Source organism: Nycticebus coucang, chromosome 7, assembly GCF_027406575.1.
Source record: "Nycticebus coucang isolate mNycCou1 chromosome 7, mNycCou1.pri, whole genome shotgun sequence".
Taxonomy (NCBI): Eukaryota; Metazoa; Chordata; class Mammalia; order Primates; family Lorisidae; genus Nycticebus; species Nycticebus coucang.
In genome coordinates, this window is record NC_069786.1 from 74,611,340 (window position 1) to 74,636,765 (window position 25,426).

The window sequence follows — 25,426 nt, forward strand, 5'->3', positions numbered from 1 at the left end:
TCTCTAAAAAAAAAAAAAAAAAAAAAAATCTCCAACTATTATGGAACTGGAGGAAATCAAGTTGCTCATGTTTGTTAGAGTTTCTCTTATAAATTGAGGTGCGTTCTGGTTGGGTGCATAAATATTAATAACCGAAATCTCACCATATTGAGTATTACTGTTAACAAATATGAAGTGTCCATCCTTATCCTTCCTTATTTCACTTGGTTTAAAGCCTAGTGAGCCTGTGAATAGCATTGCAATGCCTGCTTTTTTCTGCTTTCCATTTGCCTGGATATAGATGACCATCCCTTCATCTTGAGTATATATTTGTCTTTTAATGTAAGATGCAATTCTTGTATGCAGCAGATATATGGCTTGAGATTTTGTATCCAGACAGCCAACCTGTGCCTCTTTAGAGGACAATTTAAACCATTCACATTAACTGAGAATATTGATAAGCCTTTCAAGAGTCCGGTGGACATTTTTAATCCTTTTGTAACTGCGGAAGTTGGAATTTGATCAAAATTTCTGGGTGGGTTAACTTTTGTGGTGGAGGATTACTCTGGTCTTTATGGAGGATAGATCTGAGAATATCCTGAGAGCTGGTTTAGTTATTGCAAATTTCTTCAACATGTGAATATCATTGAAGTATTTAATTTCTCCATCATAAATGAAACTCAGTTTAGCTGAGTACAGGATCCTGAGTTGAAAATTATTTTGTTTTAGAAGATTAAAAGTCGATGACCATCCTCTTCTAGCTTGAAAGGTTTCAGCAGAGAGATCTGCAGTTATTCTAATATTCTTTCCCTTGTAGGTGATGGTTTTCTTTCGTCTGGCTGCTTTCAGAATTTTCTCCATCATATTAACTTCAGTGAAATTGATTATGATGTGTCTGGGGGATGTCTTATTTGGGTTCAGTTGTGCTGGAGTTCTGAAACTGTCTGCTATCTGAATTTCAGAATCTCTTGGCATGTCTGGAAAGTTTTCCTTCATAATCTCATGGAGAAGAGACTCTGTGCCTTGTGAAGGCACTTCATCACTTTCAGCGATCCCTATAAGATGAATATTGGTTTTCGTTGAATTATCCCAGAGCTCTCTGAGAGTGTAGTCTGTTTTTGCCTTCCATTTCTCTTCCTCTTTGAGAGTTTGGGAGCGTCAAAAGCTTTGCCTTCAGTGTCAGAAATCCTTTCTTCTGCTTGCTCCATTCTCTTACTGAGGGATTCTACTATGTTTCTCAGATCTTTGAGGGCTGCAACTTCTTGTCTCACTGTGTCAAAATCTTTGGTCGTTTGGCGTTTGGTTGAATTCTTGAAGTATCTTTTGGGTTATTGCTTGGAATTCTAATTCGATCTTATTTTCTATCCAGATTCTGAATTCGATTTCTGACATCTCAGCTATTTGTTTGTGCATGGGATCTTGTGCTGTGTCTGCCCCACTGATCCTTGGGGGAGTTGACCTACTCTGATTATTTATATTGCCAGAGTTTTTCTGTTGATTTCGCCTCATGATTGTTTTTCACTGTTGCCTCTGGCCATCCTCATAGTTGGGGAGGTGTCTCTCCAAAATTAGACCCAAGCAGGATCACTCTGTTGTTGCTGGATCTTTGTAGGAAGTAACCCTGTGTAGTTCCTCTGGCGTTGCCCCAGGCAGGGAGTTCTGGTTGTGGAAGCAGCTCCAGACTGTGACACACACAGATCCAGCAACAGGGTGGGAAGTGGTGCACACGGTTCTGGGGGTGCCTTGCACCCTGTGACTTTGTCACAGAGAGCCCAAGGCTCCAGCAGTCTCTGGCCAGGAGAAGGGCTCTGCACAGAGGCAGGGAGGGCCCCGGAAGGCACACGGCTACCAAGGTCCCTGGCCAGATGAGTGGGCCCATGTGGAGGAAGGGAGGGCACAGTAGGGAGGACGCAGGGTTGCGCAGCTCCTGCAGTTCCTGGTCAGGGAATACAAGGGCTCATTTGGCATGGGTCGCAGGTCAGGGGTCACGGCGCAACTCTTATGGAGGTCTGGGCAGCACCAAGCCCAAGATTTGAGGTTGCTATCAGCTGTGACACCACAGCACTCTACCCAGGGCAACAGCCCAAGGCTCCAGTGTGCCAAAACCATTCTCACTCTGCCCCTGAGGGTTATGGCTATAAGGCAGCTCAGTCCCCGCCTTTAGGCTGCTCAGTCACTAGGTTACTAGCTCCTGTCCGATCCTTGCTCTGCGACCCTGAGGGCGGAGCTTGCCGGGGCAGTTCTCTCACAATGGCTCCCTGCGGCCCGCAGCCGAATGCTATTAGCTCCCTCCGGCTCAGCAGCTCAGTCTGGGGCCCTAGACAATGCCCAAAGTTCTCTGCACTCCTGCTCAAGCTCTCCCCAAGGCAGTTCAACTAAGTGCCAAGTCCAAAAACACCAAAACAGTTCACAGGTAAGGCCTTTCTGGTTTGCAGTCTCACTGCTGCTTGTACTTATGGCTGCCGGTGGGATTAGGTCGATCGAACACATGCAACCACTTGCCAGTTTTCCACTGTTTTTGTCCTCCTCTTGAGGTCCAGAAGTCCCTTGCTGACTCCCTGTATCCTCCAAGGGATGATTATAGGAAGATCTCACCAGCCAGAGATGCCTGGAGTTTTATCTCCCCAGACCCACCATGCCCAGTTGCAGGGAAGCTGTTACTTGGCTGCCATCTTGTTCCACCCTCCTTTTGTCTTATTTTTCACCTCAATTGGTTCAGGGCAAGGAAGAGAGAAGGTATTCACTGGAACTTCTCAAAGCCCAAGAGTGGGAGAAACTGTGGGAAGAGCACAGAGTCCTTACTCTGACACCACAGCCTTACGGCCTCAGGAAGGGGACCTCACCTCCTGATCCACACAGGGAAAGGAGAACACCCCTCTACCTTTTTCACCGGGTAATTATGATGATCACATGACCTAATTCTGTGAACGCGCCAGGCTCAAAGTAATATTCAAAGTTTGGAAATATTACTTTTAGTTCCAAGTGCACGGACTGAGGAATTTATAGTTGGAATTTCTGCAAAGAGAACTTTGGAAATGGACAAACTAGTATTTCTGTTGTAATAGTAATTATGACGATTATTTCACTATCCATGTCTCTTCAGGCAAATAGTGGTTTATCAAAGGTTATAACCCTTCAGAAAGGGACAATAAAAGAGAAGTCTGATGCTCATTTATCTCAGTTTTTCTACTTCAAATAGGAATGGTCTAATCTTTAGCTTTGTACATTCATAGAGAATTTGGGAATTAGCAATATATTCATAATGGATGGATTCCTTTATCAAGGAAGGAAAAAAACATCTTTCATAAAGGCTGGATAATTAAGAAAAAAAACTATGTCCCCACACAGGTCCAAGGATTACATTCTGCCAAAAATAACACAGATGCACATATTAAGGTTCTACAGAGTTTTTAGTGGAGAGAAAATGGCAGTTCTCAAAAACATAGCTACCAGCTTTGTTTGGTTAACTTTCCTTTCGGTGGAGTATCACCAAAGGAAGGGCAGTAGTGAGTCCTGTGGCTGAATTTCACAAATGACTGAGCAAGTTGTGGAGTGCGAATACATCGGCGGGGAAGAAATATAATAACAGAAGTGATTAAATCCCACATGCTTCCTGGTGGATTCAAAAAGATAGAAAATATTTCTTTTCCATGTACAAAGGGGAAAAGAAGAGAGCCCTGTGGGGGACATACACCATCAGGAACTTTAGGTTAATAGAGACAAGACCTCAAACAATCAGTGAGCATGCCAATTGCTGGCATGGTAACTTCTGTGTTGCTGTTGCTAAGAGTTCCCAGTGGATGCCAGGCTAAGAGATACACCAAAGAAAGAATATTTATCATTGTCCTCTTTTTAATAAAAGCCTGGATATTGTATACCAAGTGTTTAAATACCAATCTCCCTGTTGCTGGTTCTACTTTCAATGTACTTGAGGGGCAAGGTCCTTTTTATATTGCAAGGCATTGACCCACAGGAAATAATAAATTACAACCACAGGCCACATGGGGTAACTGTTTAAAATGTAATTAAACTCTGTGTATTTTAAAAGAAAAACAAATATTTCATGTATCTGACTTTAAAATGGAAAGGAAGGATCCAGTTCTGGGCCACGTGAAAGTAACAAAGAAATTCACTTGTTTTCTGAAGGAGGTCTGTGAGATTTTAAAATTTGATTTCTCAATGTGGGAACCAATTCTTATATCAGTTTTGTATTAAATTCAATAAGTCAGAGAAGGCCAGAAGAAAATGAGGAATAGAGAAAAGAGAATAAGGAAAAAGAGAAGCAAGATGTAAGGTGGGAGAGGTGGAGGAGGAGGTCGTGGGAAGGGGCCTGGGGAGCCACCAGATACAAGAAAGCAGGTGTGGAATATCGGAAGAGAAGAAATGAGAAGCACAAGACAAAGAAATGGAGAGGGTAAGGGAAACAGAGGAAGCCAAAAGGAAAAAGAGAGTTTTGTGGGTAAGCCAGCAGCAGAGGGGCTGCAGCGGGATGTTGGGTGAAGGCGTTTGTGAGTGTCAAGGCTCTCCTGTTCCTTCAAGCTATGAAGCCTGAACTGCTGTGGTTACTATCTTTGGAGATGTCATTTAGCTATTCAGCAAAATGAGTTATGGATGACTTCAGAAGAATTGCACACTCCTCACAGGATTGGTTTATTATTGTTATTTTTTAAATCAGGGTCTTGTACTGTGGCCCAGGCCGAAGGGCAGTGACTTAAATCAGCTCAGCTCACTACAGCTGTGCTGCGTGAGCTATAAGCCTCCTGCCTCAAGCCATCCTGCCTCCTTGCCTCGAGTAGCAAGACCTACAGACCCATGCCTCCATACCAGTTAATTTTTCTGGTTTTTGTAGAGACCAGGTTTCATTATGTTGCTCAGGTTGGTCTCAAACTCCTGGCCTCAAAAGATCCTCCTGTCTCTGCCTCCCAAAGTGCTAAGATTATAGCTGTGAGCCAGCACACCCAGCCAGGATTGCATAATTTCTAGAGTAATGGTAGATGATTGAAATAAAAATATCTTAAGTCCAAAAAATCTGACAATCTCAGAGTGTGATTCCTGGAAACAAGCACAACCACACAGACTAGAAAAAGATAAACAAGCTACACTTTTGGTTCTTCAAGGGAAAGTGGGAGTGGTGGTGGGGACATTTGTTTTCCTCCAAGACCTGGCACTGACTCCCTATAGGCAATAATTTCCTTTAAGTTACCACCTCTACATCAGAGAGCTCCCAGTCTGACATCTTTTATAATTTTAGATTAATATGGGGATACACATGTTTAGATTACACTGTTTTCATTTCTAAGGTAAAGTTCAAGTTGTAGTTGAGCCCTTTACCCAGGGGGCGTGCTGAATACCCTCATATTGCACACATTAGGGGAGTTGAAACACAATCTTCTTAGTGAAGTATTGCAAGAAGGGAAAAACAAGTACCCAGTCTAACCTTTTATACTCCCTCCAGAGAATCATTCTGCCTTGCCTAAAAGGTGTCACTGTTGTCATTTAAATAAACATATGAAAAGCAGAATACATCTCCTTTGCACTAACATTGCCATTATTAACTACATCATTTTTGTTGGAGTCATAGTTGATACTTTTCTCACTTCCTTTCATCCTCCTGACCCTGCTAATTCCTCCACTTTCATCTCTCTGACATTCAAAACCTGCACCACAATAGCCCCATATCGGACCCCTTGACCAGGGAAAACTTCCTATCTCTGTGAATGAGAAAATGCAAGTCCCTTAGCTCATGAGTGGTCTAGTCCAGCATTGCGACTAAACCCCTGGTCCTAGTCTGACCTTGTAACCTGATGTGGTACTGAGGCCACCTGCCCTTGTGATTGAATTCTCAATTGGATTCCTTTCCTTCATTTATTCATATAACATATATTAACATCCTCACTGAGTACTTACCTATGATACGCTAGGTTCTGTGCCACACACAGTGCTATAAATATAAGAAAATGTCACCGCATCTGCCCTCCAGGAACTCACAGTTTAATGGAAAGAAAGGCAAGTGTGCCGAAATCAAAATGACCAAAAGTGGAATAAATAACGGGAATCATACTGGCAAAGTACTGTGAGAGAAAGTGGGGAAAAGAATGTGCTTCCATGAAGAGCCTGCCATTCTTATTCTTTACTTATAGTTAAATCACAGTCTAGGCCCCTCCCAGACTGGCTTTATGAGCCTATACCAACATAGTCAAGCAGGGCCCAAGGCCAAGAAGAATCCCACTTGGCCTTGAAGTTTAACACTCTACGGTCATCATCTTGAAATTCTTAATACAGTAGAACCTCTGTAAGTTGACCACCCAAGAAACTGTAACAAACTGGTCAATATAGGAGGTGGTCAACTATGGAGGTTTTAGTGTGATTTTCTTTCTACATTGTGCCTGTAAAGTCTGATGAAGCAGGCCTCAGGGGTTAACATACACTGCAGGCTCCTGATGGGTTCTCCATCCCCAGTGGGGTCCTGGCTATGGGGAATATGGGGGTTGTAGGGCCCTCAGTGTCTCTGAGTAAAGCAAGTTCTTGGCCGTCCCCACCCCAGGCTGCTGCACCATAACATGTTCAGTAATCAACTCCGTGGGGCCTTTCCCCACCCCAATCCAGGCAACAAATTCATTCTGGCACAGAGTTTGCAATCATTTGGAGATTCTCCTTTTATCATGAGCTGGGGCAGCTGGCCTGTGGGACAAGGAGAGATCAACTTCCCTGTCCCTGGAAGGCCTCCATTTCATTTTTCACTAAGTCCTGCGAATTATGCAGGCCAGGCCTCTTTGCCTACTTGCCCCGAATGGACACCCATTCACTGTCTATGGTAAAGGTATCCTGCTCTTAATCTGTAAATCTACCTTTCTCTTCCTCAATAAACTTTGTTCTTTCCTTAAAAAAAAAAAGATTATGTAGCCCAGTCTGGTTCCAACTCTTGACTTTGTAGCCCACTAAGCTTTGAGCTTAGAGGCAATAATTGCCTTAGCCATTTCCTGCCTCTATGGTCCTGTTCTCCAGAGCCCTATTCTCCACTCTATTCTCAACAGTGGGAAATAAAACAGTTAAAACTGAAACTCCCCAGGCCTTTCTGATCCCTTTCTCAAAGCCCAACTAATTTTCCCTCTCAGATCTTGATATGGGCTGTTAAGCGTGAAAACCCCCAGGACCTGCTGGAGCGAAGCTCAGCACCGGAAGGCCTGGCCTGTGAGCCGCAGGCGACAACCGGATGGGGCTGGGCTGGGCTTCACTTAGGGGCAGGATGAGCTACATGTGCCAGCCTCCTACAGTTAGCTGCAGCCGCAGGCCTGAGTTGTACAGTCCAGAGAGACAATGAAATGCGATTCACAGAATCGTCCCGCTTCACTTCTTGACCTGATTCACAGAAACGTCCCGCTTCACTTTCCCATTTCTCACTCTCTCGCTTCCCTCATCCGCTGAGGGGTGTTCGTGCCAAGAGCAGCCTTGGAAACCCCGTGTGGAAGGTGTGGAGGCTCAGGAAGGAAAGAATCTTCTCGTGGAGGAGGCCACAATTTTTTAATGTGTACTTAACGTATATTCGGAAATTTGGGGAAAATTCATAAAAGAAAACACAAAAGAGAAGAGAAAAATTACTCTTCAGCCTACCACTGAGATGACCTCTGATAATGTTTTGGCAGATGGACCCCAGCCTTTCACGTCCTATTCTCATCGCCTTTTACAAAGAGATGAACCTCATGTTAAGCACTTTTCACATATAATTTAATTTAAACCTGACAACAACCTTTCAAAAGTGCAGAAACTAACAACTGGCATGGTAAAATCTGACACAACTCTTAGATAAGGGTACTGGAATCAAATCCAGTCTGTCTGATTCCAAAACTGGTGCACTCACCCCCTTCCCTCAGGTTTGTGTTGTTACTGATAAGAAAACTGAGCATATATTTCCTGATATGCTTTGTTTACTTAATAGTTTTTTGTGAGCCATTTTCTCTGATGAAATAATTCCGTTTTATAATGCACCATAATCTATTTATCCAACCCTCTAGAGAGATGTTTGTGTTGATAATTTTACACTATTATAAATAACGTTACAGTGGGTATTCATGTAGACAAATCTTTGCACACATCCATAAAATTTTCCTTAAGCTGACCTGGAATTGTCAGATAAGAAGTTATACATGTTCTTAAGGTAGTATATGATTATTGCCAAATTGTTAGTTGTTCCCAAAAAGGGAGGTGATTTTGCCCCCACGGGATATTTAATTATACCTGGAGACAATTTTTTTGGATGAGACTAGCCATGTGTCTAGTGGGTGGAGGCCAGGGATGCTATTGAACAGCCTACTATGCACACATCATTCCCAACAGTTGAAAATTATCTGGTCCAAAATGTCAATACTACCACGGTTGAGAAACCTAACCTTAGTGGTTCCACCAGCGTGTGTTAGTTATGAGACAGAATAAAGGCTATCACAAAGGCTCTTTCACTTATTCAAACATCATTTACCAAGGACCTTCTACATACCAGACACTGTGGTAGGCCCTAAACTAGCACTCAAAGAGGAGGGTCAAATTAATAAGGAAGAGTCTCTACTTTGTGGAAGTAGAGAGTATCTTGGAAATAAAATTTGGCTTTACTTGCTAGTGAGAAACCATATCTATTTCATTTTATTCTCTTTAAACTTGTATACAATTTTTGGTACCACTGGTATACAGCCTCGCAATATTGCTGCAAGAGATGATTAGTACCACTCTATTGCCACTTATGTGAACAATTGATCCTGAGTCTGTCGAGACTATGTCTAAAGAATAAAACTGCTTCTAAAAAAATAAAAATAAAAAAATAAAATTGGTTCTTTCTTCAATAGAAATCCAAGATCTCAAGTATGAAACGTTCTTAAGATGACAGTGGCTCCTCTTTCCCTAGCTGACCTTTTTGTTCTTTAATTTAAATATATTAGATATTCTCAATTTGGATAATTCAGAGGTGGAAAAATGTTTTCCTGCCCTTTATACTTTAAATGAGGAAGCACTCATCTAGTGCAAGTTCCTTTCTGTCTATTCAAGCAGGCATGAGTCAAAGGAGGGACCAAATCAGAAGCTATTCCTCTTGTTCATTCATTTAGAAAATGGATGGCAAAGGAGAGAGGCAAGAGATGCCTCAGGTCCCAGCTGCGCTCTCAGCCTCCTGTCCCTGCTTGGTTGACGCCTGGCACACTCTCACTGCCACTGGCTGTTCTCCTCTTTGCTTCTCTGCATGATAATCTCAGGGTCATGATAAAAAGAAGATGCTATGGCTGTCCTGGGCTTTCAAAGCCAGCGCTCAAAGAGAAGGGTGGGAGAGAAGAATCTCACCCCAGTATCACATACTCAAAGACAGAACTAAAGGCCTTAATTAATAGCTCACGGAGTCCACACCCTCTCCCTTAGGGGTTCTCTGGTAGCAAGAGCAAGAAAAGGATATGGTAACAGGGAAATGTGGGCACTCCATAAAGGTGGGCATTAGAGAGAGGGGATTAGAGCTTCACTGCTCCAGAGGGCCTATGCAGAAAAGAACGAAAATCTAGACTGGTTTCCTTAGCAACCCTGGGATAATCTTTCCCCCTCTGTCCCAAGCCTACAGTTCTTAATTCTATTACAGCCATTATTAAAACTTAAAATATGTAATCATGCATATTAAGTTGCCAAATACCCATAAAAACTGTTAGCTCATTAAACTGTGCACAGCCATTTAAATGAAAAAGGAGTACCGTCTAATTTTTTTTTTTTTTGCTCAGTTTTTGGCCGGGGCTGGGTTTGAACCCACCACCTCCGGCATATGGGTCCGGCGCTCTACCCCTCTGTGCCACAGGCACCACCCCCGTCTAATTTTTTTAATTGAAAAAAGGAAAGGTTAAAACATTCTGGTAATCTGATAAAGTAGTATGTACAGCAAAAATGCAAAAAGGATAACACTAGTATTAAAAGTAACATCATTTCCAAATAAAAAATATAAAGGCTACCTTTTATCCAATCAAAGGTATTTAAAATAAAATTTTGTCACAGATTGCACCTAGCATAATAAATTATTAGACCTTGATTATAAGTGTGAAATTTAGTGTTCGCTATCCTTTAATGTCAGCTTCTAGAATTTAATTTACAAGTGCTTGATCCAAATGCCATCATTTGTTAAAATTCTTAAGATTTCAAAAATAAAACTATAAATCATCAATTTGGCAACATTGTCTAAGGATATACACATATAACACAGAAACCCAAAGTACACTTTCAAAATTATGTATTGTACTAAAAAAAATAGGCATGTTGATCAATTGTAAAAAAGAAATTTAACATGTCTGGGTTTATCAAAGACAGAATATGTATTATGGCCACTAAATCATAACATCTTTTTTTTTTTTGAGACAGAGTCTCACTTGGTCACCCTTGGTAGATTGTCGTGGCATCTTAGCTCACAGCAACCTGAAACTCTTGGGTTCAGGTGATCCTCTTGCCTCAGCCTCCCAAGTAGCTGGGACTACAGTCACCTACCACAATGCCCAGCAATTTTTTTTTTTTTAGAGATGGAGTATCAGTCTGGCTCAAGCTGGTCTTGAACCTGTGAGCTCAGGCAAATATCCTGCCTCAGCCTCCCAAGTACTAGGATTACAGGCGTGAGCCACCACACCTGGCCAAATCCTAACATCTTAATGTTCATTTAAAGCATTTGATTATACAGGGTATTTTAAATGAATCATTCCTTGTGTTTAAGGCATGATGGAAATGCTATACTGTGTTGAAATATACCTGGGATTAGTTTTAATCAGATATGCAGTAAGACAGCAGACACAGAGAGCCATGAAAGAGGAAGTTCATACTCACAGACCTTAGAAATGAGAGGCACCTTGCACTACTAGGTAGGGCCACGTGGGGAAAGACCAGGGTTGATCAGGAGGCAGAAGAGGGAGGACAGGGTGCATCCCACAGCCTTACTGGGGTCTGAAGGGAGGGAATGACCAAGGCAGGGTAGGGGCCTAAGCAAACTTAAGATTGGCTAGTTTGAACTATTTCAATGGGCCCTGAGCTATACATAGGGATCTTCTCCAGTTGTCAGCTACCTGGACCTGGGGTGATTTAGGGAGGGGGAATATTGGCCGGTGCATGAGAGTTGGAAAAGGGTGGGGGTTTGGGCTCTGGATTGGTTGGTTTGTATATCAAAGTGGTGTCCTTTGCTCCCTACAGGAATTAGCTAGCCTTGGGAGGGGCAGTCTTTCCAGGGTCAAGGCCCTGAATGCCAGAGCATCAAGATTACAGAAAATAAGAAAATAAGAAAATAGAGTCAATACAGGTACTACCAAGTTTCAGATCAAAAGTCTCATCTTTCTTATGTTCAAAATCCTTTCCAGATCCAGTTCTGTGAATAAAGGCTGCTGGACTACATATTTTAAAACATTAATAAAGCCTTACATCTCTAACTTTATCCTTTTAAAAATGCTTTTCCATTATCTATTTATAATCTGATTATTAGATTTAATGATGAGAACTTTACAAAGTACTATGGGGGTACACATGTCTGGACATATTCTACCCATGTTATAGTTTAAAAATCTAAGGCCAAACTGGGGATAGAATCCACGATTCCTGATTCGAAGGCTGGAGCATCTTCAATTACATTCTGATGTCTTTTACAATTTACCAATGTGACTAGTAACTAAGAATTTGAATGTCGAACAAATAGGTTTACTCAGGTTGTGCAGAGAAAAGGTTCCATAATCTACACCAAAGTTGTCTCTTCCCTGGAGGGGTGTTTGGCCCATGGACTTTCTTTGGGAACATAGAGTATTAAGAATAAAGAGTTACAAAAAAAAAAAAAAAAGAATAAAGAGTTACTCAGAGAGAATAAGGCAGCCAAATACTATCAAGGCTTCTCTGAATTTACTTTCAACAGATTTCAATTCCCATGTTCTCTCTATAAACTGATGAAAGGCAGTATTTAAAAAAGGCTATTCCCAGCTGACTTGGTCTCTGCGCACACACCCTGGGGAGTAAAGTAACATGCACAACTGTGCTAGGTAGCTCTGTTTACTCCCTAGATGCACTCGCCTCCTTTCACCGCCCTGTTCCATCAGGAGACTGATTCCTGACACCTGCTACACCAGGGTCCCCTGTGACCTCTGGGCCTCCAGGAGGGGTCCACCAATGAGGAGCACTGGCAGGAGAGGAGGTATGAGGAGGATGATGCATCCTTGGTTCCCTCTCTTCCAGGTCCTGGTTTGCCAGTGGCTGAGTTCCTCTTCCCCAGGCCACACTTCTGACTGGGTGGCCTCTTTCCCACAGCTGTAGCTCTTTATCAGGGTTCTGGTTAGTTGCATCCTCCTTTTCAGATCTAGAGGTGGCAGTTTGGGGAGGTGGGAAGAGGAGGAAGTGTACCAACCAGTCCAGTTTACTGATGATAATTATAAGGAACAAAAGGCAAAGAGATGGCTGTTACTTGGACATGTTCCATGGACATCTAATAACTGCATTTTGAAAAGCAGAGGTTATAAAGGCAGCCAACTTAGCAGTTTGAGTTTTTATGAGACCTTTTGAGAGGATGTGAAATATAAGATCAATAAACTTGGAAGTGCAATATTCCCCCAAAATATAATATTACAAAGTTGGCCAACATAATCGCCCACATCTGAAAAGATTTTCAAAGAGAAAATCCTAATGTCTGCAAGGCCTCATGCCAGGAGGGATGTTTTACCCCTTTAAGAAGTTGTACTGTGTGAAGGAGGGAATCATGAGAAAACTAAAGAATTCAGCTATCCAGAGCACTCATGATCCTCCATGCCCTTCTTGGAAGAAAGGCTGTTGTACTTGTTCTATTACGTGGGCTCCAGATGGAATGAAATAAAACAAAAACACAAAAACAAAAAAGCCACGGAGGGTAGGGCTGCAGCAGTTAACACAAAGGCCTGATGAATGCAGATAAGCAATTCAGGTAATTCACCAGTTATCTGGGCTTCATAAGTTCTATTTTAAAAAGAAATCTTCAAATTAAGGTGCAAAGAGTTAAAAGATATGGATAAAGGATGAAATTTCTGATTTATCTGTCTGTATTGCCTCAATAAACTGAACTTTCAGCTTGGAGGTATTTGAAGTGATGAAGGGATAAATCCGTAATAATTACCCAGTCAAATAGAAAATCTTGTATTAAGCCCTGTGCCATCCACTGCAGTGTATGTGAAATGAAGCAGTCATGCCCTTGATCTCAAAAATGTCAATGACAAGAAATCATTTCAGACAAATAATTACAATACTAAGACAATAGAAAGAAATACATTAAAGCATTAGAGAAGTGTTCAAAGGAGAGACATCGTGTTCAATCTGGGTATGATGGGGCAGGGATTAGCGATAGTTTCATGAAGATAAGTTTTGAAGGGTGAGCAGATGTAGACTGGCACAGGGGCAGACCTGAGTAATGGCTGGCTTGTAGTTTCCATAGGCCAAAGATCTCAGCTCCCTCGCTTACTGATCAGTCATTTTGACCAAATTAACCCCTCCAAGCTCCATTTCTCCTTCTGTAAAGTAGAGTTGGTAATAGTCACCTCAGGGGATTGTGGGAAGTATTAAAAGAGACAATGCTTGCTAGTGAGCCTGGGTCATAGTTTCTATTACAAAAAGGATTTATTATTAGTCAACAGTGGAGCTTCCCTTTACCATCAGATCATGTTTTTTACTTATTTATTTGTTTATTTATTTATTTATTTTTGAGACAGAGTCTCACCATGTCACCCTCAGTAGAGTGCTGTGGTGTCACAGCTCACAGCAACCTCAAACTCCTGGGCTCAAGCGATTCTCCTGCCTCAGCCTCCCAAGCAGCTGGGACTACAGGCACCCACCACAACGATTGTCCATATTTTTGTTGCAGTTGTCACTCCCGTTCAGCTGGCCAAGGCCAGGCCCAAACCCGCAAGCCCCGGTGTATGTGGCTGGTGCCATAATCAACTGTACTACAGGCACCGAGCCCAGATCATGTTTTTTAAAAAAATGAAGACACCCTTCCAGGCACAGTGATGATACCTGCAGTCTCAGCAAGTTGGGAGACTGAGACAGGAGGCTCACCTGAGCCCATAAGTTGGAGTCCAGCATGGGTAACAGAGCAAGAGCCCATCTCTTAAAAACATAGACACGGGGCATTGTGGCAGGCACCTGTTGTCCCAGCTACTTGGGAGGCTGAGGCAAGAGAATCGCTTAAGCCCAAGAGTTTGAAATTGCTGTGATTTGTGACGCCCGGGCACTCTACCCAGGGTGACAGCTTGAGACTCTATCTCAAACAAACAAACAAACAAACAAACAAAAAATATATAGATACCCTAAAGAGATATCTCATCGGTTCACCATTTTCTTTTTAATTCAGGTGAAAAAGATATCTTGTCCTAAATTTACAACAACCTAAAACTATATTTTATGAGAGAAATATCATTATCATTAATGTGTGAATCCACTGTTCAGTCAAATCTAATCTATTTTTTTTTTTTTTGTAGAGACAGAGTCTCACTGTACCGCCCTCGGTAGAGTGCCGTGGCGTCACACGGCTCACAGCAACCTCCAGCTCTTGGGCTTATGTGATTCTCTTGCCTCAGCCTCCCAAGCAGCTGGGACTACAGGCGCCTGCCACAACGCCCGGCTACAAATCTAATCTATTAATAAAGTTTGAGGGGTTATAGAAAATATACTTTTTAATGCTGGGAAGCCACCTTTACTATTTTAATCCTAAAAATAAATAAATAAATAAATAAATTTAGCCTCAATGCCTATAAATGAACCAAAATATCTCTTAAAAATATTAGAAACTTGGGTGGCACCTGTGGCTCAGTGGGTAGGGTGCCGGCCCCATATACCGGAGGGTGGCAGGTTCAAACCCAGCCCCAGCTAAACTGCAACAAAAAAATGGCCGGGTGTTGTGGCAGGTGCCTGTAGTCCCAGCTGCTTGGGAGGCTGAGGCAAGAGAATCGCTTAAGCCCAGGAGTTGGAGGTTGCTGTGAGCTGTGTGATGCCATAGCACTCTACCTAGGGCCATAAAGGGAAACTCGGTCTCTACAAAAAAATTTATATATATTAGAAACTTAACCCTCTTGTTTATGGTTTTTTTGTTTGTTTGTTTGTTTTTTGAGACAAACATTCAATTTGTCACCCTGGGTAGAGTACCCTGGCATTATAGCTTATAGCAACCTCAAACTCTTGGGCTTGAACAATCCTCTTGCCTTAGCCTCCCAAGTAGCTGGGACTACAGGTGTCCATAACAACAACCCAGCTATTTTTTTCTATTTTTAGTAGAGATGGGGTTTCTTGCTCAGACTGGTCTCAAACTGCTAAACTCAGGCAATCAGCCTGCCTCAGCTTCCCAGAGTGCTAGGATTACAGGCATGAGCCACCACGCCCAGCCTCGAGTTTAGGATTAAACTGCCTTTTTTATGACTCAGATTCCACTTTCCAAAAGAATGTGGTCAAATTGCAAAATACTACTCTTAAAATAAGTGACTAAAGTAGCAAGCAGTGTACCTCAAGGATCTCATTGATTTTCCTATGAAACAACTCAATGCTATTTCAGAGGAAAGCTTCACATGACTCTTCAACACTATGTGAAACATGGAACACTAACTTCCAAATTAAGCCAGCCTTGTAAATAAACAGGTGACTCAAGCCTCAGGAACCAAAATAAATTGGTCAGATTAGCAAACATTTAGCTTATGGGCTGAGAAAAAATTAAGTTAACCTTAAATGACCTCGTCATGATTATGCAGGAACTGTGCTTTTCTAAAGTAACCTTCCTTCGTGTACAAAGCAGCCAATGCCATTTGTCACTGTGTTTCTCGTGATCACGTGTCTGTCAGGAAGAGGAGTTGATAGAGCAAATGCTTCCTGCTTCAAGCACAAAATCAATTCTGGTTCTAGGCTACTGAATATGTTCGTGGGCACAGGGGAATTTTTTAACACTATATGAAAAGCTGAAATAAGTGTTCGTGAAACTCCCTTATAATTCTAAGGCTGGAGTAGGATCAACATTTGCCTTTTTAAGCAAACTCCAGCAACTCAATCACAGGACTGCAGACCATGACTGTCAGCACTGGCTTACAAGGGAAAAAAACACTTGTATCTTTGAATTTTCTAGGATTCATTCTAAAATTAATTCCTTCTTAAGCAAACACTATACATGTAGTTGTTTCAATGGAGATTATTCTAAGATAAAGTGAAAAATGAAATCCAATTCAAATGAAGTATTAAAAATATCATTATTCCTTTCACCACAGTTTCAAAGAAAATGAAATACCTAGGAATATACCTAATGAAGGAGGTGAAGGACCTCTATAAAGAAAACTATGAGGGCGGCGCCTGTGGTTCAAGGAGTAGGGCGCCGGTCCCATATGCCGGAGGTGGCGGGTTCAAACCCAGCCCTGGCCAAAAAACCACAAAAAAAAAAAAAAAAAGAAAACTATGAAATCCTCAGAAAGGAAATAGCAGAGGATATTAACAAATGGAAGAACATACCATGCTCATGGATGGGAAGAATCAACATTGTTAAAATGTCTATACTTCCCAAAGCAATCTACCTATTCAATGCCATTCCTATCAAATACCAACATCGTACTTTCAAGATTTGGAAAAAATGATTCTGCGTTTTGTATGGAACCAGAAAAAATCCCGTATAGCTAAGGCAGTTCTCTGTAACAAAAATAAAGCTGGGGGCATCAGCATACCAGATTTTAGTCTGACTACAAAGCCATAGTGCTCAAGACAACATGGTACTGGCACAAAAAACAGAGACATAGACACTTGGAATTGAATTGAAAACCAAGAAATGAAACTAACATCTTACAACCACCTAATCTTCGATAAACCAAACAAGAACATACCTTGGGGGAAAGACTCCCTATTCAATAAATGGTGTTGGGAGAACTGGATGTCTACATGTAGAAGACTGAAACTGGACCCACACATTTCCCCACTCACAAAAGTTGATTCAAGATGGATAAAGGACTTAAATTTAAGGCATGAAACAATAAAAATCCTCCAAGAAAGCATAGGAAAAACACTGGAAGATATTGGCCTGGGGAAAGACTTCATGAAGAAGACTGCCATGGCAATTGCAACAACAACAAAAATAAACAAATGGGACTTCATTAAACTGAAAAGCTTCTGTACAGCTAAGGAGACAATAACCAAAGCAAAGAGACAACCTACACAATGGGAAAGGATATTTGCATATTTTCAATCAGACAAAAGCTTGATAACTAGGATCTATAGAGAACTCAAATTAATCCACATGAAAAAAGCCAACAATCCCATATATCAATGGGCAAGAGACATGAATAGAACCTTCTCTAAAGATGACAGACGAATGGCTAACAAACACATGAAAAAATGTTCATCATCTCTATATATTAGAGAAATGCAAATCAAAACAACCCTGAGATATCATCTAACCCCAGTGAGAATGGCCCACATCACAAAATCTCAAAACTGCAGATGCTGGCGTGGATGTGGAGAGAAGGGAACACTTTTACACTGCTGGTGGGACTGCAAACTAGTACAACCTTTCTGGAAGGAAGTATGGAGAAACCTCAAAGCACTCAAGCTAGACCTCCCATTTGATCCTGCAATCCCATTACTGGGCATCTACCCAGAGGGAAAAAAATCCTTTTATCATAAGGACACTTGTACTAGACTGTTTATTGCAGCTCAATTTACAATCGCCAAAATGTGGAAACAGCCTAAATGCCCACCAACCCAGGAATGGATTAACAAGCTGTGGTATATGTATACCATGGAATACTATTCAGCCATTAAAAAAAATGGAGACTTTACATCCTTTGTATTAACCTGGATGGAAGTGGAAGACATTATTCTTAGTAAAGCATCACAAGAATGGAGAAGCATGAATCCTATGTACTCAATTTTGATATGAGGACAATTAATGACAATTAAGGTTATGGGGGGGAAGCAGAAAGAGGGACGGAGGGAGGGGGCTGGGGCCTTGGTGTGTGTCACACTTTATGGGGGCAAGACATGATTGCAAGAGGGACTTTACCTAACAATTGCAATCAGTGTAACCTGGCTTATTGTACCCTCAATGAATCCCCAACAATAAAAAAAAAAAAAATCATTATTAAACGGTCTGTGAAGCTAGTGAATGATGCCCCATGATCATATCAATGTACACAGCTATGATTTAATAAAAAAAAGAAAAAAAATAAATATACAAAAGTTTAGCAAAATACAAAAAAAAGAAATAAAGCTGCTATAAACACTCATGAAAAAATATCATTATTTATATTCTTAGCTAATGTATAATAAGTGTCAGCCTAGTACAACACATTCTTAAATACAACTTCATGTATAATTTTTTTGTTTTGTTTTCCAACTCCTGTCTTCAAGCTTAAGCAATCATCTCTCCCTTCTCAAATCATGAGAAGTCAGAGCAGGATCTGAATGAGCAAAGATGGAGAAAGAGTAGACCTGGCAGAAAGTAGGCAAAGCACAGAAATAGAAAAGCCCTACCCAGGCATTGAAAATGGCAAGTAATTTAATTAGGATGGAGCTGAGACCATGAGAAGAGCTGCGTAGACACTAGGCTGGAATAAAACTGACCTTCAGCTTAGACTCCGGATGACTCAGAATTAGGTCCCGCTTCATGAACATGTGACTGGTGCAGTTGCATGGACCTCCTGCTTGAATTTAATGCAGTGCTGTGTGAAAGTCTTATAATGTTTATCTTTGAATTTGTGTTTTGTGAGGATAGTCCAGTGGGACAATGAATACAAGCTCAGAGCTTGGAGCCTTGGCTCACAGGCAGGCCCCATTCCCACTGCTAGCCCAGAACTGGTTCTTGGCCCATCCCATCCCTGTTCCCAGACCCCATCCAGGCCCTTGTCTCACCCCTGACCCAAGACCAGGAGGAGCAAGTAGGTCACATGGGTTGGCAGAGAGGCCCTGGAGCCCACGTCTGCCCTTGATCCTCCGATTCTTGGGCGGGGTCCCTGGTAGGCTGTGGGGATGTCAGGTGTATGCCCCATTCCCCCATCTCAGGGAGGATATGGCAGCAGCAAAGCCCAGTCAACCAGCAGCTAGGGGGGAGCTTCTCACCCACCCTCAATCCAGATACAGAGAACTTCTCAGCCTGGAGGTTGCAATCCCTCAGGATTCCCAGTCTAGAGGTTGCTGTGAGTTGGGGAACAGACTTTAAGGAAAAGTAGGTTGACTTCTATACCCCTGTCGGGTCCTGCTTTATTAATTTGTTCTAGGCTTTACAAATTATGTAGCTGACCACACTTAGAATCTTTCCCCTTAACCCAGCTTCTCTCCCTGTTTTTGACAAAGGCATTACCCACTCCCAAATCTCTCTGGTTTAGTTAGAATCTCTGAGTTATCACTGTCTTCCCTTTGTCTTCACCCAAATCCACTCCTGCAGGCCATCTCCGGTCGGTCCCCAGCTTCCTATTCCCATTGTTCTTGCTTCAATTTAGTTGTTCATGATGGTTGCACCAGATCAGCAAAATAGACTCCTAGTTGTTTTCATAGCTTTGAGCCTCTCCCTGTTGAATCCATTGAGCCACTCCCACCATGTTACCCAAAACACCACTTTGATCATGTTAATATGTTTACGGTAAGTGAACTTCAAACTCTTTTTTTTGTTTTGTTTTGTTTTTTGGGCTTCAAATTCTTTAGCCAGACATTCAACTCCATCCTTCTTTTGCTCCCACCTTACTTTTGCATATTCATAGCACATGTTTAGCCAAATTAAACCACTCATTGTCCTCTGTACCTATTTTGTGCTTTGTCATCACTATGTCTGTGCTGAAGCCATCTTGCTATACGGAGATGACCTCCCCCACAACTAACTCCAATTGGGAAATCCTACCCTCTTTATGGTTTCATGGCATCTCCTCCAGGAAGTCTATCATCATGAGTCCAGTCGCAAAGTGACTCCATTTTCCTCCAAGACTATACCATTTAGTTTTTGGCATTTATTAAGTACAGCCTTGTGCTAGTTGTTTGTTGTTTGTGTTGCATACAGACCTCAACTGTAAGCACTTGGAAAGCAAGAAGCATGTTCTCTCAACTTTAAACTTCCCTAAGCCCCCTACCTTGGGTATAACATGGGCTTAGGTATAACAGGTTCTGGGTGCATGTTTGTTGGAACTAATGAATAAATGAATCTGTTGTGTAAATAGACCAGGTCTTCTGAAAGCCTGGCACACCTGTAACCCTCCTGCGTCATCCCTTTTCCTCCTCTCAGTTCACCTAACAAAACATCCTGCTGCTTTTCAGACCCAAGCCCATCAAACACCTGTATCGTCATTGTCAACACTAACAAAAATGCATCTCACACTTTTTATTAATGTTTAAAGTGCTATATTCTGAATGCTTAGAATAATCTCAAGGGAACACCTGTTACTTGAGTGCTCTTATTTTCAACCTCTTGAGGGCAATTTTTTCATTACTATATTAAAGTGGGCTGTTTAATAACTTATAACTGTCAGAGAAAAAAGGTAAACTGCAGTCACCATGGTCCATATTGGACATCTAAAATAAATGATGTTTTTCCCCACTTGCAATTTTTTATTTTTCTCCTAATATCAAGTCTGTTTTTTAGAACTAATTGTGGAAAGTAATGCAAAATAATGAAATAAACTGAGGTGTTTTTGCTGTCAAAACTTTTATTCAACTTTAGCATTTCATTAAATATCATAACTTGACCCCATGTTTATTATCATAACTTCAAAAGTATGTTCAGTGACTTTCTCTTCCCCACATTGCAATCCCCCCAAAAAGATCATAAATGTAACTATCAAAAGATTAAAATCTAAAACTCTGTGTAATAAAAATTTCACCTCCTGAAGGAATAAAAATACTCTAGATGGATCTAAGCAAGACAAACCTTAAAATATATAGTAGTTAATAAAGAATCAGGAAGCCATTTTGACACAGAAACTCCAAGATATTTCTTTATCCATGATAAAAATTAAAATAATATCATAATAAAAGAACATGCATTTGGAAGGTTGTCAGTTTTCACTAAAAGAAATCTGTAATAGCAAGCAATGGAAAGGATTGGGGTAAATACCAGGATTGGGGTAAATTCCAGAATTGGGGGAGAATGCAACATTAATAGAACCCTATAAAAAGTTTATATTGCATGAGTTATTACTAATAGGAACAAAGTGTTCAATTTTTAATAGGCTTACCAACCACATTGAGGGGAATTTTAAGTAAAGTGTAAAAGGACAGATATTTCTATATTTCTTAAATATAAATCTGGTTCTAAATTACTTAATTTAACAATGGAGCATGGCTCAGCAAAAGATTAGGCTGGCAGTCAAAACGGGTGGAGTTCACATCTCAGTCCCAAATAAGGAGAAAAACAATTGGAAACTGTTAATTGGAAACTGGGTATTCGCAATGTATCGGGTATTGTTGGGAGGGGGACTTTATTGCACTATCTCATTTTATTTTCACAGCAATCATCTTTGCTAGCTAGGTATTATTATTCCCATTTTACTAGGAAGGAAAGTGAGACACCAACAGATTAAGAAATTCTCCCAAGGTCATAGTAATGGTGACTGTGATGTATCATAATAAAGAAAAAACCATAGCTTTATCAAAGAAGAGTAGCATAAGTAAGACAATGAAAAATACACCAAACTAAAAACACAGAAACATATCGTAAAAGCTGAAGGAGAAAGAAAAGAGAAACTTTTTAACAAGATAGAAATGAAAACAAGGTAAACCAAGATCTTATCTTCCCAACATGTGCACCATCCCTCCCTACCTGCCTTTTGTCAGTCCTTCCAATGTTTCAGTCTTTTTTACAGCCATCCTTACTACCCTGGGAGGGGAGAACAAAACAAAATTCCCTTTTCCCAATGCCAGCTTCCAAATATTAAAAGGCAACTTTGCTTTATCCTCCGTCTGCAGACTAAGGGGAGAGCCCACCAGAAGCTGCTGAAAACCTGATTTTCTATGCCTGCAATAATACCTAAAGCCACAATCCTAGGCAGCAGGAAGACAAGTTAACTGCTGAAGAGGCAGAGAATTATGCTCTTGAAAAAAAAAGACAGTATATGAGCCATACTAAATAAAAATTAGGAGCTGAGTAAGAAATAAAAGCTATAGAAGTAGGAGTAAATCAGTTGAGGATGAGTTAGAAAAGTAAGGGCAATTCAGAAAAAAAGACTTCAATTTCAGGACATAATAAGTCTCATCCAAGTAGGAAGGGATTTTTTTTAGCCCAAACACACAATAAGGATATGGAAATAAAACAAGAAAGAAAATAATTCATGATTGTTCACCACTCTTTTACAGAATCTTCAAAATATAATTCTTTTATTTATCCCCATAGTCTTCTAGAATTGTAGAGATGTAAAGAAACAGACACTTGTTGACAACCATTCATTGGTTGGTTGACCTAAACCTCCTGAAGTCTCCAAGAAGGATATAGTAAACAATGCACCTCATCGATAACAAAAGGTTAATGAAAACAGTATTTTGACAGGCATCCTTTAATATTAAAGTGTTAAGTTGACACTCCTCTCACAAAAATATGAAACTTAGTTTTAGAAATAACTGGCTCATTTTCTATGTAAAACTTCAACTTTCAGATGAAATAGATAAAAATTTACATTAGTGTCCTTCCCCCCACCTTTGCTATTCTGAACATCAACAATCAAACTCGAGAAGCACACACAGCTCACGACACTGACAGAGGAAGTCCTCATCAAACCACCATAGGACTTTCATGACTAAGTGTAAGAACTTTCCCTTCTTATGAACTCTGAAGAAGTCTTTTAGAAAGTAGTGTCTAGTTTCAGCACATTCAGTCCATGAATATGGAAGAAATTGGAACTGACTGGTTTTCAGATCCAGCATCTAATATCAAGCTCAAATTACTATGAAAATGAAAGAAAAATCAGGCATGTCATGTTTCCTTTTTCACCTTGAAACTAGAATGTTTACCCCACTGACTGGCTTTGGAGCTTCTAAAAATTTTTCAATTTGGAAAACTTTTGGTTTTTTTGTCTTTCCAGTAACCTGAAATTTCAGCTCCAAAATATCATTTTTTTCTTTCACAAACTAAAAATATGCTTGCTCAATCCCGTCAAAAGTTAACTACAACTACTATATTCAAGCCTAGACATGACTACTCCTCTGTTTGTTCAACCTGTGGAACCTCAACAAGAGAAACAGTTAAAATAGATGCCAAGAGGCACAAGTGGGTCAGAGGCCCATTCTTACCCTGAAATTCCTCTACTCTTTCTTTTCTTCTCTAACTTGGAACTCATGCAGCTTCAAGCTACAGAAGAGGCTAGGGAGATACCAAGGCATTTAGCTCCCTTTCTAACCTTGAATTAGAGAATGAAAATGTATTATGGTCCTACATCCAAGATACCAAAATGCCTATTTTCATCAGAATAACACTGGAACTCTAGGGTATACATCTTATTCTAGCAACTCACAAATGCATTCTAAAACCATACACTGATACTCTTAAAGTATCTTGACAGAGAAACACATGATATTATTGGGTGATATATGAATTTTCCCTTAAGTCACTGTGTGTTAAGAAAGGATCATTGCATCTAAACTCAAGAAGGAATTTAAATAGCAAGATTCGTATTGTAAAGAGCCTAAAGTAATGTGTTCCTGGATGCTAAAAGGTAATCAAAGGCTTGGCTCCCAAGCCAGTGGGGCTCTGGGAGAAGAGGGCAATTGGAAGTCCTACCTGGTAGGCATCAGGAATGTTGACCGTTTCTCCATGCTCCCCGACATAGCCAATGATACCTTTGCCCCAGGGGACCTGCACCTCATTTGAGTTCTCTGTGCTGCTGCTGGGCAACAGGGGGGTTCCTGCATGCACATCAAAGAATTTGGAGACCAAGCTCTTCTTGCCAGCAGCTGCCCCTTCCACGAGGAAGAGAGAACAGCGGTCAGCGTCCACCATGAGGCAGACAAAGATGAGGATCTTGTAGCTTAAGCTGGTGAGGTCGAGGTCATTGGAGATGTCCTTGACAAGTTCCAGGAAGAACTGACGCTCGTTGTGCTTTTTGAGGTGGCACTTGTAGTCGATGGCTGTTGGGGGATACTGAGGCAGATTCACCCTTGATTCCAGCAGCGCACTGAGGATGTGGGCTGTGGTGGGGGGCAGGGAGCTGGCCTTCCGGAGAAGGGCTCTCCGTCGTACACTGCTCAGGGGCTCTTGGGCCCTGGAGGTCACCTGTTCATCGTAAGTCCTGTTGACATGGATGGCCTTGGAGCGGGCGAAACTCTTCCTCAGCTCTTTCTGAGAAGCTTTCCGCTGCAGGCTCCCATCGCCGCGGCTGCCACCGGCCCAGCTGGGACTCAGGGGGGCAGGTTGGCTGTTGACAGCGCCACTCGGTCCAGTGCCACCACCAACGCTGCCGCCACCTCTTCCGGTGCCATGAGCCGAGCTGCTGGTGCCAACCGAAGCGGCCCCTGGGCCTAAAGCCCCCTGGCTCTGACTGTGCCTCTGCAGCCACTTCTGGACCATCTCCTGCTTCCCCTTCCGCATCAAGTAATCCTCGAACAACTCTGGGTGCCTGTCCAGGAAAGTTTCCACCTCCCCGAAGTCCAGCCCAGAGGCCGTCATGGTCCCGGCAGAGCGTTCCTCGCTTCTTTACTCTCGGACCACGTGTTCCCCGGCCCGGGGCCTCTAGCTGCCCCCGCACATGTTCACCCCACCAGGCTTCCCAGCTCGGTGCCACCTCGCCGGCCGGCGGAGATCAGTCCCAGCGGTGGGATCTGGGCTGGGAGGGGCTCCCTCCTTCCCTGGCTCAGAGTGGCTGGTGCCAACCCCCCCGGCCCGCTACTCCGGGTCGGCTCAGGTGCCCCGCGCCGAGCCCCGCGCTGGGCTGCAGCCGCGGCCACCGCTCGGGTGGGTCCCGGGAACCTGGCGCTCCGGCTGCTCTGGCTCTGGCTCTGGCCGCTGCCGCCGCCGCTGCTGTAGCCGGATGAGGGGACCACGGTGACAGGGAGGTAGCAGGACACGCCCCCGAGCGAGGCCGGATCCCGGAGGGAGGAGGGAGCGCGGACTCCAGACCAGCCGAAGTCCACAGCCCAGGGTGCCGGGCGGTTCCGGGAAGCGTCTCTGGACCGCCGGGGCGAGCCGGGACCCGGTCTGAAGAGGACGCGCACCTGGTTCCTCCCGCTGCTTCCTCGCTCACCCCCCAGCCCTCCCGACTCGGTCCCCTAATCCGTGAGCTGTTATCGGAGGCCCCGCGGGAGCCCCAGGAAGAAGCGTGACGTCTCGCAGAGATCCGGACCCAGACGCGGACTCGGAGGAGATCAGGGTTCTCAGAGACAGGCAGGGTTGTTTTCTGGGATGTGATTGTGGATTGTGGGTTCCCAGGATTCCAGGGATTGCCCGCTAACACTGCCTAGCACTGTGGGCGTTCAGCAAATATTAACGGAATTGAGTTTCCCTGAAATTGGCGAATGAAGTTCC

The 25,426-nt window shown here is 42.4% G+C and overlaps 1 protein-coding gene across 1 annotated transcript in view; it reads right to left on the minus strand.

The window, feature by feature from the left end:
- PDE11A (phosphodiesterase 11A) overlaps nucleotides 1-24,811 on the minus strand; it is a 428,924-nt gene extending 404,113 nt beyond the window's left edge. The window contains exon 1 of the mRNA XM_053597557.1: nucleotides 23,687-24,811. Coding sequence (XP_053453532.1) covers nucleotides 23,687-24,571 — 885 coding nt within the window. The 5' untranslated portion in view covers nucleotides 24,572-24,811. The remainder of the gene's footprint in view (nucleotides 1-23,686) is intronic.
- Nucleotides 24,812-25,426: the final 615 nt, after the last annotated feature.